General features: G+C 48.7%; 1 protein-coding gene across 1 annotated transcript; it reads right to left on the bottom strand.

Annotated features, from left to right (window-relative positions):
* Nucleotides 1-4,755: 4,755 nt before the first annotated feature.
* Nucleotides 4,756-19,538, bottom strand: LOC133384233 (leucine zipper putative tumor suppressor 2-like). Its single transcript, XM_061626148.1, has 4 exons — nt 19,472-19,538; nt 18,093-18,132; nt 10,162-10,769; nt 4,756-6,223 (listed from the first exon to the last, which is right to left on the bottom strand). The coding sequence occupies exons 1-4, from the start codon at nt 19,536-19,538 to the stop codon at nt 5,313-5,315; spliced, it is 1,626 nt and encodes a 541-aa protein (XP_061482132.1). The 3' UTR covers nt 4,756-5,312.
* Between the last annotated feature and the right edge of the window lie 649 nt (nt 19,539-20,187).

Genomic DNA, 20,187 nt, shown 5'->3' with positions numbered 1-20,187 from the left:
AAGGGCAGCTTCAGCCTTCCTGAAACACAACCACAAGCTCTGTTTCCCTAGGTTAAAGAAAGGTCAGGCTGTTCTAGGTGGGAAAACAACAAACACAAAAGACTTGCCTGGAAGGCGCAGCCCCTTGCTGAGATTAAAAGCAGCCAAAAGCTTAAACAGCCCCGCCCCTCGCTCAGGAAGGAAGGAAGCCTGAGAGAATACTAAAGAGTGAAGCCCCAGCTGATAGCCATCAGCCTCAAGTAACACATCATTGGCTGGCAGCAGTAGCTGGGAGGAACCAGCCACACATATAAAGTCAGAGCACCCTAGCGAGGTAGCCTGCTCCACGAGCTAGAGGGAGCCCCAGCTGACAAAGCGTCAAGGCGAGTTAAGCAGCAGAGCGAGTTCGGCAGCAGGGCGAGGAGGCCAGGGCCCCCCACTCTGCCCGTCTGTTCCCTGACCTCAACTAAACTGCAGTCTCCAACCCATTAACGTAATAAACCTTAAACAAAACTATGCAGGTAAGAAGCCAGCAGGGGTGTGGGGGCTTTCCAGTGTTTTGCACCGCCTGCAGCATGTACGACTATCTGCCTGTTGGACAGAAGTCGTGAGTATGCTCTCGGTGCAATGAGCTCCTGGCTCTCCGGGAACGACTTCATTTCCTTGAGGCCAAGGTGGCGGACCTGGAAAAGCTGAGAGAGGCAGAGAGGTGTGTGGAGGAGGCCTTCAGGGACGATATAGGTGTGTCCCACTCCAACGATGATAGCTCTCCTGCTATCATGGAGAACGATGGTCTCGGGGAAGGAGAGCATCCAGCTGAGGAAGAGGGAAACGATCCCTTAGAAGGGACCCATTCCTTGGGGGATGAGCAGCTATCCTCTCGTGCCGAGGATATATCTCCAGGGGGTGGAGGGATCCTTGTAGTGGGTGATTCGATCATTAGGAACATAGACAGTGGGGTGTGTGATGGGCGTGTAGACCGCAAGGTGTTTTGCCTGCCTGGTGCGAAGGTTGCGGATATTGCCCGTCGTTTAGATAGTTTGGTAGACAGTGCTGGGAAGGAATCAGTGGTCGTGGTGCACGTTGGCACCAACGACATGGGGAAATGCAGCCGTGAGGTCCTGGAAGCAAAATTTAGGTTGCTAGGTAGGATGCTGAAAGCCAGGACCTCCAAGGTGGCTTTCTCTGAAATGCTACCGGTTCCATGCGCAGGACCAGCCAGACAGGCCCAGCTTCGCAGTCTCAATGCGTGGATGAGACGATGGTGTTGAGTGGAAGGGTTCGGATTTGTTAGGCACTGGGGAACATTTTGGGACAAGCCGGGCCTGTACAAAAGGGACGGGCTCCACTTGAACCAGAATGGAACCAGACTGCTGGCACTTAAAATTAAAAAGGTAGCAGAGCAGCTTTTAAACTGACTGAGGGGGGAAACCCGACAGGAGCTGAGAAAGGTCCGGTTCGGAATAAACCTCCCCCCTGGGATAAAAACCAAAGAAATGATGAAATTTTAAAAGGTGTAGGCCTAGAAGTAGGCATTGTGAGAGCAGGGGCACAGGATATAAATTCAGAAGAGCAAAATTACCACAGGCCTAACCACAAGTGCCAAAGACACTTGAAGAGAGACACTGCTTACAAGTGCCTGTACGCTAATGCTGGGAGCCTCCGAACCAAGATGGGAGAACTGGAGTGCTTGGTCTTAGAGAAGAGCATTGATATAGTGAGCATAATGGAGACCTGGTGGAATGGAGAAAACCAGTGGGATACGGTTATCCCTGGATATAAACTATATCGGAAGGACAGGGAAGGACGTATTGGTGGCGGAGTCGCTCTATACGTGAAAGAAGGCATTGAATCCAGCAAGCTCGAAACCCCAAAAGGGGCAAACTCCTCCACAGAATCGTTGTGGGTGGTGATACCGTGCCCCAGGAGGGACTTAATACTGGGAATGATCTATCGTCCCCCTGATCAAAATGCTCAGGGAGACCTTGAGATGAGATATGAAATTGAGGAAGCATCCAAACTAGGAAATGTGGTAGTAATGGGTGACTTCAACTACCCGGACATAGACTGGCTGCATATGTGTTCCAGTCATGACAAAGAAGCAAAGTTTCTAGATATTCTAAATGACTATTCCCTAGATCAGTTGGTCATGGAACCGACCAGAGGGACGGCAACCCTGGACTTAATCCTCAGTGGGGACCGGGACCTGGTGCGAGATGTAAGTGTTGTTGAACCGATTGGGAGCAGTGACCACAGTGCTATTAAATTAAACATACATGTAACTGGCCAATTGCCAAGAAAATCCAACACGGTCACATTTGACTTCAAAAGAGGAAACTTCACAAAAATGAGGGGATTGGTAAAAAGAAAGCTGAAAAACAAAGTCCAGAGGGTCACATCACTCAAAAATGCTTGGAAGTTGTTTAAAAACACTATATTAGAAGCTCAACTGGAGTGCATACCGCAGATCAGAAAAGGTACCGCCAGGGCCAAGAAGATGCCAGCATGGTTAACGAGCAAAGTCAAGGAAGCTCTTAGAGGCAAAAAGTCTTCCTTCAGAAAATGGAAGTCTTGTCCAAATGAAGAAAATAAAAAAGAACACAAACTCTTGCAAAAGAAATGCAAGAAGACAATAAGGGATGCTAAAAAAGAATTTGAGGAGCACATTGCTAAGAACATAAAAACCAACAACAAAAAATTCTATAAATACATTCAAAGCAGGAGACCATCTAGGGAGACAATTGGACCCTTGGATGATAAGGGAGTCAAAGGTGTCCTAAAGAACGATAAGGAGATTGCAGAGAAGCTAAATGAATTCTTTGCATCTGTCTTCACAGTGGAAGATATAGGGCAGATCCCTGAACCTGAACTAACATTTGCAGGAAGGGATTCTGAGGAACTAAGACAAATAGTGGTAACGAGAGAGGAAGTTCTAAGCTTAATGGACAATATAAAAACTGACAAATCACCGGGCCCGGATGGCATCCACCCGAGAGTTCTCAAAGAACTCAAAGGTGAAATTGCTGATCTGCTAACTAAAATATGTAACTTGTCCCTCGGGTCCTCCTCCGTGCCTGAGGACTGGAAAGTGGCAAATGTAACGCCAATCTTCAAAAAGGGATCCAGAGGGGATCCCGGAAATTACAGGCCAGTTAGCTTAACTTCTGTCCCTGGAAAACTGGTAGAAAGTATGATTAAAGCTAGATTAACTAAGCACATAGAAGAACAAGCCTTGCTGAAGCAGAGCCAGCATGGCTTCTGCAAGGGAAAGTCCTGTCTCAGTAACCTATTAGAATTCTTTGAGAGTGTCAACAAGCATATAGATAGAGGTGATCCAGTGGACATAGTGTACTTAGACTTTCAAAAAGCGTTTGACAAGGTACCTCACCAAAGGCTTCTGAGGAAGCTTAGCAGTCATGGAATAAGAGGAGAGGTCCTCTTGTGGATAAGGAATTGGTTAAGAAGCAGAAAGCAGAGAGTAGGAATAAACGGACAGTTCTCCCAATGGAGGGCTGTAGAAAGTGGAGTCCCTCAAGGATCGGTATTGGGACCTGTACTTTTCAACTTGTTCATTAATGACCTAGAATTAGGAGTGAGCAGTGAAGTGGCCAAGTTTGCTGACGACACTAAATTGTTCAGGGTTGTTAAAACAAAAAGGGATTGCGAAGAGCTCCAAAAAGATCTCTCCAAACTGAGTGAATAGGTGGAAAAATGGCAAATGCAATTCAATATAAACAAGTGTAAAATTATGCATATTGGAGCAAAAAATCTTAATTTCACATATACGCTCATGGGGTCTGAACTGGCGGTGACCGACCAGGAAAGAGACCTCGGGGTTGTGGTGGACAGCACGATGAAAATGTCGACCCAGTGTGCGGCAGCTGTGAAAAAGGCAAATTCCATGCTAGCAATAATTAGGAAAGGTATTGAAAATAAAACAGCCGATATCATAATGCCGTTGTATAAATCTATGGTGCGGCCGCATTTGGAATACTGTGTACAGTTCTGGTTGCCTCATCTCAGAAAGGATATTATAGAGTTGGAAAAGGTTCAGAAGAGGGCAACCAGAATGATCAAGGGGATGGAGCGACTCCCTTACGAGGAAAGGTTGCAGCATTTGGGGCTTTTTAGTTTAGAGAAAAGGCGGGTCAGAGGAGACATGATAGAAGTGTATAAAATTATGCATGGCATTGAGAAAGTGGATAGAGAAAAGTTCTTCTCCCTCTCTCATAATACTAGAACTCGTGGACATTCAAAGAAGCTGAATGTTGGAAGATTCAGGACAGACAAAAGGAAGTACTTCTTTACTCAGCGCATAGTTAAACTATGGAATTTGCTCCCACAAGATGCAGTAATGGCCACCAGCTTGGATGGCTTTAAAAGAAGATTAGACAAATTCATGGAGGACAGGGCTATCAATGGCTACTAGCCATGATGGCTGTTCTCTGCCACCCTAGTCAGAGGCAGCATGCTTCTGAAAACCAGTTGCCGGAAGCCTCAGGAGGGGAGAGTGTTCTTGCACTCGGGTCCTGCTTGCGGGCTTCCCCCAGGTACCTGGTTGGCCACTGTGAGAACAGGATGCTGGACTAGATGGGCCACTGGCCTGATCCAGCAGGCTCTTCTTATGTTCTTATGTTCTTATGTTCTTAATGGTCTGAGCTGCGTGTGTGCCCGTGTGTGCCTTTACCTAAGTGGCAGGCTTTTACCCTGCATTGAGATCACTGAGACTAAATTAAATAAGAAAAACTACTTTATTTATAGAAATACATACTACATAGGAAAGGCATACCTAGTTCTAACTAACTAGCTAAGTTGGAGGCACATCACCCAGAAATGGGAGTTGCCTTCATGGCTCAGGAGAGAGAGCAAAGACAAAGGGATGTCTCCTCTCAGAGCATCACAAGTAAAGGTAGTCAAGCCTAGCCACCTGGAGGACCCTAACTCGTCCTTCGTTCTGGAACATAAGCAGAAGAACAAAACAGGAGTTGCTCTTGCCCACTCCCAATGAACCCCTTCTTCAGGAATGAGCCCATTCCACTGGCAAGCCCTCTGGGAGCTGGGTAAATCTCCAGCAGTCTGTTTGAGGCTCCTCCATCTCCTTGGAGGATCTCAGCCTCCTCCTTCAAGGCTGCCTAGGCCTGCTCCTCCGAAGGGTGCGGGAGATGGTCGCTGGCCAAAGCCAAGAACTTGCCAAGTGGGCATTTCTGGCTGTTCTCTGCCTGCCTACCTGGGCAGTGATGCTCTCTCTCCGGAGTGCGCTAGTTCAGAGCCTCACAGCTGAGGGTCAGAGCTGGGGCAGCCCTTAGGAGCGTGGGGCGGTGGCGCGGCCCTGCCTAGCAAGCGCATCTGCCCGTGGCGTTTCCCGGACGGCCCTGGGAACCAGCCTCTGCCGCGGGGCCCTCTTCTTCCACCCCGGGCCCGCGGCGCAGGAGGGCCAAGTCGCGCAGGTAGTCATGCTGCTGCCGCAGCCGCCGCAGCCGTTCCTGCAACCGGCTCTTGTGCGCCTGCAGCTCCCGCGCCCGCTGAACCAGCTGCAGCAGCTCTTCCCGCAGCGCCCGGTTCTGCCGCTGCACCGCCCGGCTGTGCTCCTGCAGGCACCCGCCGGCCACTTCGCGCGCCTGCCGCGCCCAGAGCGCCGCCTTCTCCTGCGCCTCTTGCGCGCGGGCCGCCTTCTCCTTCACGAAGGCTACGCGGGCCGCCTGCAGGCGCTGCACTTGCTGCTTCCGGGCCGCCGCCTGCTCCTCCCGCAGCGCCCGGAGGCGGCTCGCCTGCTCCTCCCGCAGCGCTGGAACCCAGCACAGCGCGTCCAGCTCGGCGCAGAGGCTGCCCAGCTCCGCCTCCTTGTCGAGCAGCTGCCCCCGCAAAGCCGCCTCCTGCGCCTGGTAGCGGGCCAGGACCTCCCTGCTCTCCTGCTGGGTCTCCCCCAGCCGCCGCTGGCTCTCCTCGCCCAGGGAGACCGCGAGCCCCTGCCGCCGCTGGGCTCGCTTGGCCAGGTAGCCCATGAACTCCAGGCTCTGGGCGCGCAGCTCCTGCGCCTCTCGCTCCAAGAACTCGTGCTGCACCCGCAGTTGCGCCCGCCGCCCTCGCAAGCCGTCCAGGTGCCGGCAGACGCGCTCCAGCTCCTCCTGCAGCGGCGGCGGCGGCGAGGGACCCGCGGTCTCCTCCGCACCGGTCCCTGTGCCAGGGGGCTCCACCTCATCTGGCTGCGCCTTCTTCCTCTGGCGCTTGCGAGGCATCCTGAGGCCTGGAGGGGTGGAAAACAAAAGAATCAAAGACTGTCAGGTGCACCCGGTCGAGCAAAGGCCTCGCCTGAATAGGGCCGGAGAGCGAGCGAGAGAGAGGCCAGAAGGCGCGGCCGACCCGGGAAGCCCCTGCCCTGTCCGCGGGGGCCCTGCTGGGATTCCAGTGCTGCCAACCTTCCTGGACCTTATGGTGAAGGGCAGTGAGGGGGGCATTCTTGGGCGGCGGCGCGGGCGCAGCCAAAAGGGGGAAGACACGCCGCCCAGAAAAACACAGAGCAGATGGAGCCGCGGTGATGATGCACTCACCCGCCCCCCAGTGGCAGGGCATCCACTGAACGTGCCAGCATGGCGGGGCACAGGGACCTTCTGCTCTGGCGCATCTGCGAAGTTGCAGCAGCGTATCTTTTGTGGCAGTGTCGGGTATCGCACTGCGGGGGGGGGGTCCTTTCTTACCACATAGCCCCTCACCTCCTGTCTGCCAGGTAAACACTGGTCCCTAAGTACATACATTTGTAAAGATCCCCTCCCAGCTCCTCTGGCTCCATAGTCAAGGGGGCATTACATGGCTCATGGGAGCAAGACTCCTGGTTGCTCTGAGTGATAAAAGAAATTACCTATTTGCATCCCACCCTTCCTCCCAGTAGAAGCCCAGGGCAGCAAGAATCAGGTGGGGGAAGGCCAGGTTTGAGACCAGGAGGTGATAAATGGCAATGCCTCTGAGAGAGAGAGCGCATGAGCTCCCAGTTGCCTTAAAGGAAGCTGCACTATGACCATTCCTGAAGAAACCTGCCCTGGACAGGAGACAGAAACAAACATCAGCCTGTGGACACAGAGCTGGGGCGTGGGGGCAGGTTGACAGCTAACTTCAAGCACCCTTGAATGAAATTGTTTTCTGGATCCATCTCAATCAAGCTTCAGGCTTGGTTTGGTTTTGGCACTGCCCTGGTGCTGGCTGGCCTTTGCGGGGAGGGAGTCAGAAGGAGGGTGACCCTGTTGGTACTCTTGAACCTCTCAGCAGCATTCAATCTTCTGGACTGCAGTATCCTTCTGGGGATGCTGTCTGGCTTGGGAACGGCCCTGCTCTGTCCCCTGGCACTTATGCTTTGGACTCCTGCAAGGTTTCTGTTATCCTCCCTTGTGCTTTTCACATGAAGCCACTGAGGGAGGACCCCCCAAAATTATGCAGGTGACACCCAGCTCAACTTTTCGTCAAAGGGAATGCTAAACCTGCACCTAGAAGATCATAGTATCACAGAATCATAGAGTTGGAAGGGGCCTCCAAACCCCTGCTCAATGCAGGAATCCAACTTAAAACATCCCCAATGGGTGTCTGTCCAGCCACTGCTTGATGGCCTCCAGTGTCGGAGAGCCCACCACCTTCCTAGGTCATTGATTCCATTGTCGTATGGCTCTAACAGCTAAGAAGTTTTTCCTGATGTCCAGTCGAAATCTGGCTTCCTGCAACTTGAGCCCATTATTCCGTGTCCTGCACTCTGGGACGATCGAGAAGAGATCCCGTCCCTCCTTTGTATGGCAACCTTTCATGTACTTGAAGAGTGCTATCATATCTCCCCTCAGTCTTCTCTTCTCCAGGCTAAACATGCCCAGCTCTTTCAGTCTCTCCTCATAGGGCTTTGTTTACAGTCCCCTGATCATCCTCGTTGCCCTCCTCTGAACCTGTTCCAGTTTGTCTGCATCCTTCATGAAGTGCAGAGACCAGAACTGGCTGCAGTACTCAAGATGAGGCCTAACCAGGGCCAAATAGAGGGGGAACTAGTACTTCGTGTGATTTGGAAATTATCCTTCCGTTAATGCAGCCTAAAATAGCATTTACCTTTTTTTCAGCCAGTGACTTGGAGCTCAAAGCAGAGAAAAGGGGGGCACAGTTAGTGGGTGCTCTGTCTGCCAGTGAGTGGTGGTCACCGTCTTCCGCTAGGGATGTGCTACCCCAAAGGGCCAGGCTTGCCACTTGGTCGTGCTCAGAGCCCACCTTTGGTTGCAGAAGTGCAAGGGAACTTCAGGGCCCAGGCCGCGTTTTGCCAGCTTAGGCGAAGCACCTGGTGTGATCCTCCCTAGACAGGGAGCCTTGCTTTGCCCCTCCATATCCTACTAGCACCCTCCCGTTCAGGTGAGGGCAATGCACTGTAGAAGCAGGCGGGGGGGGCTTTTGAAAATGGTCCTTGGTGTGTTTCGCTTAGTTTGGTCAAAGGATGGCTAGCTGGGGCTGGAGTGGGCGATACGAGCTAGACTCTCTATACTGGGGAGGGGGACAGCCCCAGGCCTTGGCTCAGGCTGAGCAACAGAAGATCAGTTTGCAGAGCACCAGCCAGAGCCCCCCCCCAAATACACCCACCATCTAGGGCTCCAGAAGTGACACACGGTGACAGTTGGCAGCTTGTCAGCACTAGTGCAGTGGCAAATTCAGAAGTGCAGGGTCCCTTCAGGATAGTTACCGCCATGTCCCCCTCTCCTTTTTTTTGCTACTGGGTTGAGAATGAGGTTATTGTTAATGCCTTCTCCCACAATGACAGACCCCCTAGGAGCCAATAGGCATAAAAGGGAAGGGTGTTTACCACTGAGAAGAGTCTTCTCAGAGGCTGACTCACTTCATTTCACTCTGATTGGCTCCAATTAGCAGGAATGGACAAGGAAGCAAATTAGAACATAAGAACATAAGAAGAGCCTGCTGGATCAGGCCAGTGGCCCATCTAGTCCAGCATCCTGTTCTCACAGTGGCCAACCAGGTGCCTGGGGGAAGCCCGCAAGCAGGCCTCAAGTGCAAGAACACTCTCCCCTCCTGAGGCTTCCGGCAACTGGTTTTCAGAAGCATGCTGCCTCTGACTAGGGTGGCAGAGCACAGCCATCACGACTAGTAGCCATTGATAGCCCTGTCCTCCATGAATTTGTCTAATCTTCTTTTAAAGCCATCCAAGCTGGTGGCCATTACGGCATCTTGTGGGAGCAAATTCCATAGTTTAACTATGTGCTGAGTAAAGAAGTACTTCCTTTTGTCTGTCCTGAATCTTCCAACATTCAGCTTCTTTGAACGTCCACGAGTTCTAGTATTATGACAGAGGGAGAAAAACTTTTCTCTATCCACTTTCTCAATCCCATGCATAATTTTATACACTTCTATCATGTCTCCTCTGACCCGCCTTTTCTCTAAACTAAAAAGCCCCAAATGCTTTTTAGAAGACTCTTCTCAGTGGTTAACCCGCTCCCTTTCCATGTTAATTGCCTGTTAGGATGTTGGAGACATAAGGACCCTGGGGATCAGGCCACAAGGGGCCAGCATCCTGGTCTCATGGTGGCCAACCAGATGCCCTGAAGGGAAGCCTGAAAGCATAAAAGCAGCAGCCCTCCTCCCCCCACTTCGGATTCCCAGCAGTTGGTATCTCCCTCCAAAAGTAAAGGGTCTAAGCCCCCGGCGACGACACCCCGCTTTTTAGATCTCTTCGCTGAGGTCTGTCAGACTAAGACTCAAAATAATCAGTGGTGCAAAGAAGCTCAACGCCATCCCATTGCAAACGCACAGGGAGCTTGGCAAAGTTACTTTCTTAAACTACAACTCCCATCAGCCACAGCCAGCATGGCCACTGGATTGGGCTGATGGGAATTGTAGTTCAAAAAAAGTAAATTTTCCAAGCTCTACGTGCTAACTAAGAAGTTAGGAAGTCTGATTTGAGCGGCAAAATTGGGGTTTCTGGGCAAGGTCGACTCTGCCCGCCCTCTCCAGCGCGAGGCGGGCCGCTGAGAAGGGGCGGGCGCCAGGGATGGGTTGCGGGCGCGGACGCGTTGTCGCTGCAACTCTCCCGGGCGCCGCCCACCCAAAAAAAGCCCAGAGTAGACATGGCCTTGGCTCCGTAGACGCCGGCGGGGAACGGGCGCGAGGAGAGCCGGTCGGATGGCCGGCCAGCCCCAGGGCAAGGGGGGGGTCTACCTGCTGGCGGCGCCGGAGGTCCTTTCGCGGCTCCCTGGGGGGGGGGGAGGAGGAGAGTTCCTTCTGCGTGTTGTGGTCGCCTGGAGACCGGGAGGGGGTGGAGCCGGGCGGGCGGGGCGGAAGGAGCCGCCTCCTGGCCAAGGTCCCGGAGAACCTCGACGGCGGGCAGCAAGAGGGGCGGGGAGAAGGGCGTGCTGGCGCAGGAAGCGCTTATGGCGGCGCATCGCGGCGTGGGCCCCAGAGAGCAGACCCCCTCCCCCGCATCTCGACCCTTTCCTGCTTTCCCCACGCCGGAGGGGAAGGGACGCCCGGCCTGGTTCTGAGCCGGGGAGGCAGGCCGCGGCGCCCACGCTCCCTGGAGAGGGCAGGCACCCGGGATGCGAACTGGCGACAGCCAGGCGGGCCCCTTCAGAGGGCTGCAGTAGAGACGTATGCGGGGCCCAGACGCGATCCTGGCGCTCGGGAGGGACTGCTGGTTCAGCGAGACAGCACCGCTGGCTGGGGACTGAACACAGGTCCTGGGGCGCCGCCCGCCGCTCCCGTCCAGCCTGGCGCTGAACCAAACCTGCAGGGCTCTGCGCTTCCCTCCTCTCCGGAGCAGCCCGACGCTGCGATGTGAACGGGGGTTCTGGGTCCATTGCACAATATGTGGATTGGGCCCTCCACCCCACACGCACAAGAGCCATATTGGGATAACTGGTTATGTTTGGTTTTTCTGGTGAGCTCTTCTTGTGACCGTATCAGGTGTTTAGGAGGCAGCTTAGTAGGGAGGGACATGGGTGATGCCTCCTCAGTTTCAGTGATTATGGGTAGAGGGAGGCATAGCCATGGAGAGGTGATGACCTGTCATGGCAGACAAAGGCAAGGCGATCTACGCCTTGTTCCTCGCTCCCACTCCTCTCATGGATGGGTTCCTTGTTGCTCATCTGCTGTGCCCACTGGGCTGTTTGTGCTAGACTTGGTGGTGGGCTGGAAGAAGGCCAGTAAACTGAGACTGAATCCTAACAAGACAGAAGCACTCTGGGCTGGTGGTTCTCAGTTTCAGATGATTGGCCCGTTGCCTGCTTTGGATGGGGTCGTACTCCCTCTGAAGGAGCAGGTGCATAGGCTGGGGGTGCTCCTGGATCCATCTTTGTCACTAGAGGCCCAGGTGACCTCTGTGGCTAGGAGTGCCTTTACCAGCTTTGGCTGATAAGACAGCTGTGGCCATTTCTGCACTGGGATACCCTGACTACTGTTGTCCACACACTGGTAGCCTCCGGGCTGGATTAATACAATGTGCTGTATTGAGGCTGCCTTTGAGGTTGGTCCAGAAGCTGCAGCTGGTGCAAAATGCAGCGGTGCAACTGCTCCCTGGGACAGGGTATTGCCAACATGTCACAATATAAAAACTGACAAATCACCAGGCCCAGATGGCATCCACCCAAGAGTTGTCAAAGAACTCAAATGTGAAATTGCTGATCTGCTAACCAAAATATGTAACTTGTCCCTCTGGTCCTCCTCTGTGCCTGAGGACTGGAAAGTGGCAAATGCAACACCAATCTTCAAAAAGGGATCCAGGGGGGATCCCGGAAATTACAGGCCAGTTAGCTTAACTTCTGTCCCTGGAAAACTGGTAGAAAGTATTATTAAAGCTAGATTAACTAAGCACATAGAAGAACAAGCCTTGCTGAAGCAGAGCCAGCATGGTTTCTGCAAGGGAAAGTCCTGTCTCAGTAACCTATTAGAATTCTTTGAGAGTGTCAACAAGCATATAGATAGAGGTGATCCAGTGGACATAGTGTACTTAGACTTTCAAAAAGCGTTTGACAAGGTACCTCACCAAAGACTTCTGAGGAAGCTTAGCAGTCATGGAATAAGAGGAGAGGTCCTCTTGTGGATAGGGAATTGGTTAAGAAGCAGAAAGCAGAGAGTAGGAATAAACGGACAGTTCTCCCAATGGAGGGCTGTAGAAAGTGGAGTCCCTCAAGGATCGGTATTGGGACCTGTACTTTTCAACTTGTTCATTAAAGACCTAGAATTAGGAGTGAGCAGTGAAGTGGCCAAGTTTGCTGACAACACTAAATTGTTCAGGTTTGTTAAAACAAAAAGGGATTGCGAAGAGCTTCAAAAAGACCTCTCCAAACTGAGTGAATGGGCGGAAAAATCGGAGGGTGGTGACGAGATCTAGGGCCTTCTCAGTGGCGGCCCCCGAATTGTGGAACAGTCTCCCCGAGGAGGTACGCTTGGCGCCGACACTATCATCTTTTCGGCGCCAAGTTAAAACCTTTCTCTTCTCTGAGGCATTTTAATCTTAGTTAAATGTTTGTAACTTGGTTTTACATTGTGTAGTTTTTATATGCTTGTTGTATCAGATTCTGTAATTTTATTGTATTTTATGTTAACCGCCCAGAGAGCTATTGCTAGTCGGGCGGTATATAAGTTTAAGAAATAAATAAATAAATAAAATATAAACAAGTGTAAAATTATGCATATTGGAGCAAAAAATCTTAATTTCACATATACGCTCATGGGGTCTGAACTGGCGGTGACCGACCAGGAGAGAGACCTCGGGGTTGTAGTGGACAGCACAATGAAAATGTCGACCCAGTGTGCGGCAGCTGTGAAAAAGGCAAATTCCATGCTAGCGATAATTAGGAAAGGTATTGAAAATAAAATAGCCGAAATCATAATGCCGTTGTATAAATCTATGGTGCAGCCACATTTGGAATACTGTGTACAGTTCTGGTCGCCTCATCTCAAAAAGGATATTATAGAGTTGGAAAAGGTTCAGAAGAGGGCAACCAGAATGATCAAGGGGATGGAGCGACTCCCTTACGAGGAAAGGTTGCAGCATTTGGGGCTTTTTAGTTTAGAGAAAAGGCGGGTCAGAGGAGACATGATAGAAGTGTATAAAATTATGCATGGCATTGAGAAAGTGGATAGAGAAAAGTTTTTCTCCCTCTCATAATACTAGAACTCGTGGACATTCAAAGAAGCTGAATGTTGGGAGATTCAGGACAGACAAAAGGAAGTACTTCTTTACTCAGTGCATAGTTAAACTATGGAATTTGCTCCCATAAGATGCAGTAATGGCCACCAGCTTGGATGGCTTTAAAAGAAGATTAGACAGATTCATGGAGGACAGGCATATCAATGGCTACTAGCCATGATGGCTGTGCTCTGCCATCCTAGTCAGAGGCAGCATGCTTCTGAAAACCAATTGCCGGAAGCCTCAGGAGGGGAGAGAGTTCTTGCACTCAGGTCCTGCTTGCGGGCTTCCCCCGGGCACCTGGTTGGCCACTGTGAGAACAGGATGCTGGACGAGATGGGCCACTGGCCTGATGCAGCAGGCTCTTATGTTCTTTTGCTGCTGAAAGAATTGTGCTGGCTGCCCATTAGCTACTGGGCCACGTTCAAGGTTCTGGTTTTGGTGTACAACAACCTATACAGCTTGGGACTAGGATACCTGAAAGACCGTCTTACCCCTTATATACTCAGTCAATCACTACACTCTGCAGGTGAGGGCCTCCTGCAGAGACCGTCTTAGGTCTGTTCTGCACAATGTAGGAAGCCGACCTTTAGTGTAGTGGTACCTACCCTTTGGAATTACATCCCCTTAAATATTAGACAATGAGAGCCAATGTGGTGTAGTGGTTAAGGTATTAGACTATGACCTCGGAGACCAGGGTTCGAATCCCCACACAGCCATGAACCTCACTGGGTGACCTTGGGCCAGTCACTGCCTCTCAGCCTCATGAAAACCCTATTCATAGGGTTGCCATAAGTCGGAATTGACTTGAAGGCAATACATTTACATTTTTAAATATTAGACTGGCACCATCTCTGCCATTTTTTCTGTGCCTACCCAAAAGCTTTCTCCTAAAACAAGCCTTTTAAGTAGAGACCTTATCCCAGTCTGCATCTGTTTTGGAATTGCTTTTTAAGATGTTTTAAAATCTTTTAAAAAAATGTTTTGAAATCTTTTTTAAAAATGTTTTTAAAGATGTTTTGTTTTAATATATTTTTAAAGATGTTTTGTTTTAATCTATTTTAATGTCTGTTTTTATGATGTTTTAGTGTTTTTGTTTGCTGCCCTGGGCGGGATATAAATTTAGCAACCATTCCAACACATACACAAAGCTCACTCAGGGGCTTCTTTGCAACTGTTTCCTGCAACTGATTCTGTTTCCTGACTCCTCACCCAACAGAGCAGAGGAAGCTCCCTCAGCTGGTCCAGAGGATAAACAAGTGAGCCAGCTGTCAGAGAGAGAGCTAACTGGAAGAGGTAACAGGAGTTTGGCGGCAGATTTTGGTGGGAGAGGTCAAGGGGGAGGTTCCTAACAAAAAATTGTCTTGTAGATCAGTGGGACTCTCTTGTTAACCTTCAAGGAGAGCAGGACAAAGCACAAGCCATTCCAATACAAGTAGAAAGACAGACAAAAGGTAATAGAGAGGATGGATGGAAAGGACACTCCAGTGGTGGTGACCTGCAAGGTGTGTGCAATTTTTGTTTTCTTGCCTGAGAACAACATGGCATACATGTGCAACATGTGACTGAACTGTTGAAGGAAAATGTGAGAGGCCTGGAGCAGTGGGTAGCCACACTCTAGGGTATAAGGGAAGATGAAGAGTTCTTATACAGAATGATGGAACAACAGCAAAGAGAAGTACAGGAGGTGGAAGAACAACAGTAAGTTGAAGCAGAAGAGGAGACTGTTGTGGAGAGCAACAATGAAGTGGAGGAAACTCCATTGAAAAGGGTGACAGTTAGGAATAGAAGAGCTGGAAGACATCCTTCACCAGTGGAACTACGGAACCACTTCCAGGCACTTGAGGATGAGACTGGAGGACAGCCTGCAGAGGAAGAATTACAGGGACAATGAGCGAGAGGCTGAAGCTCAGTTAATCAGAGGCAATAAAACCACACCCCATGATGAGAAGAAGAGGAGTAGTGGTGGAACACTCCCTATTGCGTGGGATTGAAACCCAAGTATGCCAAGAAATCCATGGACTCTCCAGGTATGCTGCCTCCCTGGAGGACAGATTAGATATGTGACGGAAGAGTTGCCATCACTCATAAAGCCCACTGACACGTATCCCTTCTCATCCATGTGAGAATGAATGATACTGCCAAGCAGAGCTAGGATGAAATCACATCAGGCTTTGAGGCTCTGGGAAGGAAACTCAAGGACTTTGGGGCCCAGATAGTTTTCTGGTCCATCCTTGTGGTACTTAGAAGAGGAATGAAAAGGGAAAGAAAAATACTGCAGGTGAATGACTGGCTACAAAAGTGGTGCCAATGTGAAAGATTTGATTCAGGGACCACAGGCTACACTTCCTGAAAGATGGACTGCTGGCATTTGATGGGTTGCACCTTACAAGGAAGAGTGTGTTTGGCTGCAGTATGAACAACTTCACCAGGAGGGCTTTGACCTGAATCCTAAGGGGGAGGAACATGTAAACTTGGAGGTAACTATCGATGAAGGCTTATGCACAGTAACAGAAACTTAGAGAATGTCTGTAAAGGGGTCCAGCAATAGTCTTCATAAAAATGTAGGACGGGAACCATACTATAAATCACATGGTCTTCGATGACTGTATTCTAATGCCCAGAGCATGTGAAACAAACAGAACAAACTTGAACTCTTAACACAGGAGGGTAAATACAACTTGATAGGTATAACTGAAACTTGTGGGATGATTCCCTTGAGTGGAATATAGCAATTGAAGGATATAACTTGTTCAAAAAGAACAGAAGAAATAGAAAGGGAAGAAGAGCCACATTATATGTTAAAATATATATATCCCTGGAAGGAAATACAGGAGGATGAGCTTGGTAGCTCCACCAAGAGCTTCTGGATTAAAATTAATGGGGCAAGGAAGAAAAGGAATATGGTGGTTGGAATCTACTACTGACCACCCAATCAAGGAGAAGACGATGATGAAACTTTTGAAAAGCAAATGGCCAATGTTTTGAGGAGGCATGATGTAGTAGTAATGAGGGACTTCAATTACCGTGATATCTGTTGGGAGGCAAATTTTACCAAACATGGCCCCTCCAAGAAATTCCTGACTTGTGTTGCCGATACCTTTCTGCTATAGAAAGTGAAGGAAGGAACTAGAGGATCAGCTATCCTTCACTTGATTCTAAACAATAGGTATAACCTTGGCTACAATCCAATACACACTTACCTTGGAGTAAGTCCCATTTAACATAATGGAGCTTACTTCTGAGTAGACGTGTATTGGATTGCAGCCTTAGTGGATGAAGTCTACTGTTCCTAATGGCGTCTGCCCGATAGTCAACAATTTGTTGGCTCCCGGTGGTTGTTGAGCTTTTCTTTCCAATCTACTAATTATCGGTCAACTAACAAGGTATCTTTGCTAACATTATACTTTACATAGCTTTGTATAGCTTATTGGTCTTCTGGGATAATTCCAACTACAATTACGCTGCTGCAGATGCCATAGACGCTGATTTATGCAGGGAGAGTAGCTTGCAGAAGAGATAAAATGGTGAAGCAGTGAATCATGTTAGATTGCTACTAGCTGCCCTTTCTTCAATTAACTGCTGTTATTTGAGAAATAAAGGCAGAAGAATCCTTTATTTTAAATAAACTAGGCTGAAGACGAAGAAAATAGAAAGGAATTTTGTCTCTAAATCCTTTATTTTGGACAGCCTTTTTACGTTCCTCACTTATTTTCTCATTCACCCCAGTTAAAGGGGAAGTGCTATACCATGGTATTTACCAGACTGGATTACAAAAAACGAGGTCTGATACCTCTGGAGTCAGCACCTCAAACGGAAAAGTTTAAATTAAAACAAGTAAAGATTACCAACGTTTTCTCCCCTAAAGAACAGACGGGACCAACTGGGATGATAGCTGATTTGAGGCTGAGTTTGGAACCAAATGCTAGTAATAGTCCTTTAAATATCTCCTCGAAGCCAGATGTAGCAGACTGCCTCCAAGCTAATACACCTTTGGATTGGACGCTAGATCTTCATGGAGCCTTACAACTAGATACTCCTACTTTTTCCTCCCCTGACTTGGCAAGTGAATTAGCAGCAGCTGGGAAATTGGTTCAGACTGGACTACATCTCTCACTGGAAGCCAAATTGCCAACAAGTCTCTCTACAACTCAAATAGGAGAGATTCAGCAACCATCGGACTACCTAGACTGCACTCCTCAATCTATTCTGGATTTATCTGATCCTTCGACCTCTCAAGATAAGAAATCTCTGACTGATTTGGCGGATAATCTCCCTATTGAATGGTGGCTTTATATGTTAGCCAAGGATATTGATCATATCAAGAACTTTTTGACTTCAACCAATAACTGTTTAACCACATTGGTGGAAATTAGTAGAAAAAATTCTCTTTCATCTGACTTTATTTCACGGGGCACTCAAACATATAAAAACCCAATGATAACCAGACCTTCAGGAAAGTTAAACAGTAGAAGAACCAGACGGTCGAGGATTCCTATACGGAGACATAAAACTAATACTATTAAACTGAGCAAGAATGTTAAACATTCGAAGTTTCAAAGGGTATAGAAAAATGAATTTTATTAAAATATTTAAAGCATTAGAAGCTCTCTCCTCCCCAAAGAAGATCGAGAAGATACATTCTGTTTTAGATACATTCTGTTTTACAACCCCCCCCAGAGAGGACGTTACGATTGCTGCCCCTAGAGAGGATGATAAAGTTGTTTCGGCCTGTAAACCATCTGTCTTACCTTCTCTTTCTTTTCCAATTGCCGTCCCACCGCAACATCATATTTTTGAGTGGCAAATACTTGGGCCTGCTGTTTTGACCAATGTTATACCTGAACAGATGTGCACTACTGCTCCAACATGGTGCCTAATTCTCAATCGTCAGAAACTGGTACTATTAAATTACCCTAAACCTTGGGGATGTATTGTCCAAAAAGATCGAAAAACTCACCTTTTGGGAATTCTTGAAAGTGTTTTGCCCGGTTTCTTCTCTTTAGAGGACATAGATTATGTGGAATATCTCCACTATAATCAGATTACAGCCCGTGTTGTAGTGTCTTTGAACTCATCTGAAAAAGCTGGATGGTTACTCCAACATAAACGGTTTTTGGTATCGCTTGGTATTGAAACCATGAGATTTTTTGAAAATGTAGCCCCTATACAACCCCTTATTGGTGGTATTTGTAAGACAACTCAACGACCATTAATAACATTAGAACCAGCTGTTATTGGGGACTTAATTGAATTGGATCCTGTACCTGATGTTCTTTGCCCATTGGATCCTCCATCTCAGTCATTGACTCCAAAGAATGATAAATGGGGGGAGGATTTTCGTTTATTAATTCTGGCACCATCTGTAATCAGTAACGACACTGCTGCTGTGTCCACAGCAGATGTTAATTCCAATTTTTCTAATGCACTTCAGGGTCCTGGTGAGAATGTTTCTCTAGCTATTTCTCCTATTATGACAGCACCATCTAATTTACCATCTCACTGGACTGATGTAGGGCACTTGGATAATGATGAAGACGCTCCTCCTCAAAAGGCTTATACCTTTGGAGGTTCTTCTTCAAACTTTAAACAAGTACGCCTATCAAATGTATGTTGCTTGGACCCTGGTCTAGAACGAATTGAACTCCTCCCAGATGAATTGTCTGAGATTAATAATATTCCTTCTTTACCAGACTTAGCACTCCCACGTCCCGTTTCAGTGGTTCGATTGATTAAACCTTGACTGCGTATAGTTCCTATAAATAAGAGGAACCAATCCTCTATATGGGGGAATGAGGAATCAAGGGAGGGGGTTCGGGGGGCGGCCATTAGTGTTTTGAAGGGGTGGGGGAGATACGGTCCTGGGAGACAATTATTCAACCAAGCTAAGGGGAAACCTAATAGGTTTTTGGTTACCCCCAAGTTGTCTCCCTATTCAGATAACCTGGATAGCCTTGGTGACACTTCCCCCGGGCTAAAAGTGCTGCTTGTGAACGCCAGGTCAGTGAATGGCAAATCCAATGCTATTCAGGAACTGATACTGGATGAGCACGCTGACCTGGCGTGCATTACAGAAACTTGGTTGGATGAGGCTGGGGGGGTTAGTCTCTCCCAGCTTTGCCCTCCTGGTTTCTCTGTTTATCAGCAGCCAAGACCTGGGGGACGGGGAGGTGGAGTTGCAGTGGTTTTTCGAAATACCATCTACCTAGCCATGCATCCCCTCCCGCAGTCTCCAGGGTTCGAATGCATTTATCTGAAGTTGGGTGCCCGAGACAGAATAGGGATTCTGTTGGTGTACTGCCCACCCCGCTGCCCAACTGTCTCCCTTCCTGAGCTTACTAGGGTAGTCTCGGATCTGGTACTGGAGTCCGCAAGACTTGTAGTGCTGGGTGACTTCAATATCCATGCCGATACTGCCCTTACTGGAATAGCTCAGGATTTCATGGCCTCCATGACAACCATGGGTCTATCTCAAATAATATCTGGCCCCACGCATGTTGCTGGTCATACCTTGGACCTTGTTTTCTGTATTGGACGGGATGTAGGTGATCTTGGTGTGGAGGATCTTGTATTAGTTCCTTTGTCATGGACAGACCACTTCCTGGTTAGGTTTAAACTCACTGGAACTCATAACCTCTGCAGAGGTGGGGGACCAATTAGAATGGTCCGCCCCAGGAGACTGATGGATCCAGATTGATTGATTGATTTGATTTATTACAGTCAATAGACCAATCAAAAAAAGACATAGAGTCAGTTAAAATCACATAGAAATATTAAAACGATCATAATACATCACTGTACATAGGTGTTTGAATTCATTAAAAACAATGTAAAATTTAATTATCAGATAGTTGAGTCATTTTGATTTTCCTAATTTGGATGGCCGCAGCACTAAATTTGGCAACTACTAAAGACACCTCAGTTAAATGATCACCTAAGAGATAGTTTAGATAAAAAGCTTGGTCCCTGCCTGGAAATGATCGTAAAATGGGAGAAATTAGTTTGCTTCTCAAATCTTGATAGTATAAACAACGAAAAAGGACATGAGCATTAGA

This window comes from Rhineura floridana, chromosome 4 (genome assembly GCF_030035675.1).
Source record: "Rhineura floridana isolate rRhiFlo1 chromosome 4, rRhiFlo1.hap2, whole genome shotgun sequence".
Classification (NCBI taxonomy): domain Eukaryota; kingdom Metazoa; phylum Chordata; class Lepidosauria; order Squamata; family Rhineuridae; genus Rhineura; species Rhineura floridana.
Note: the sequence above shows the minus strand (reverse complement) of the source record. Positions and strands in the feature narration are given on the sequence as shown.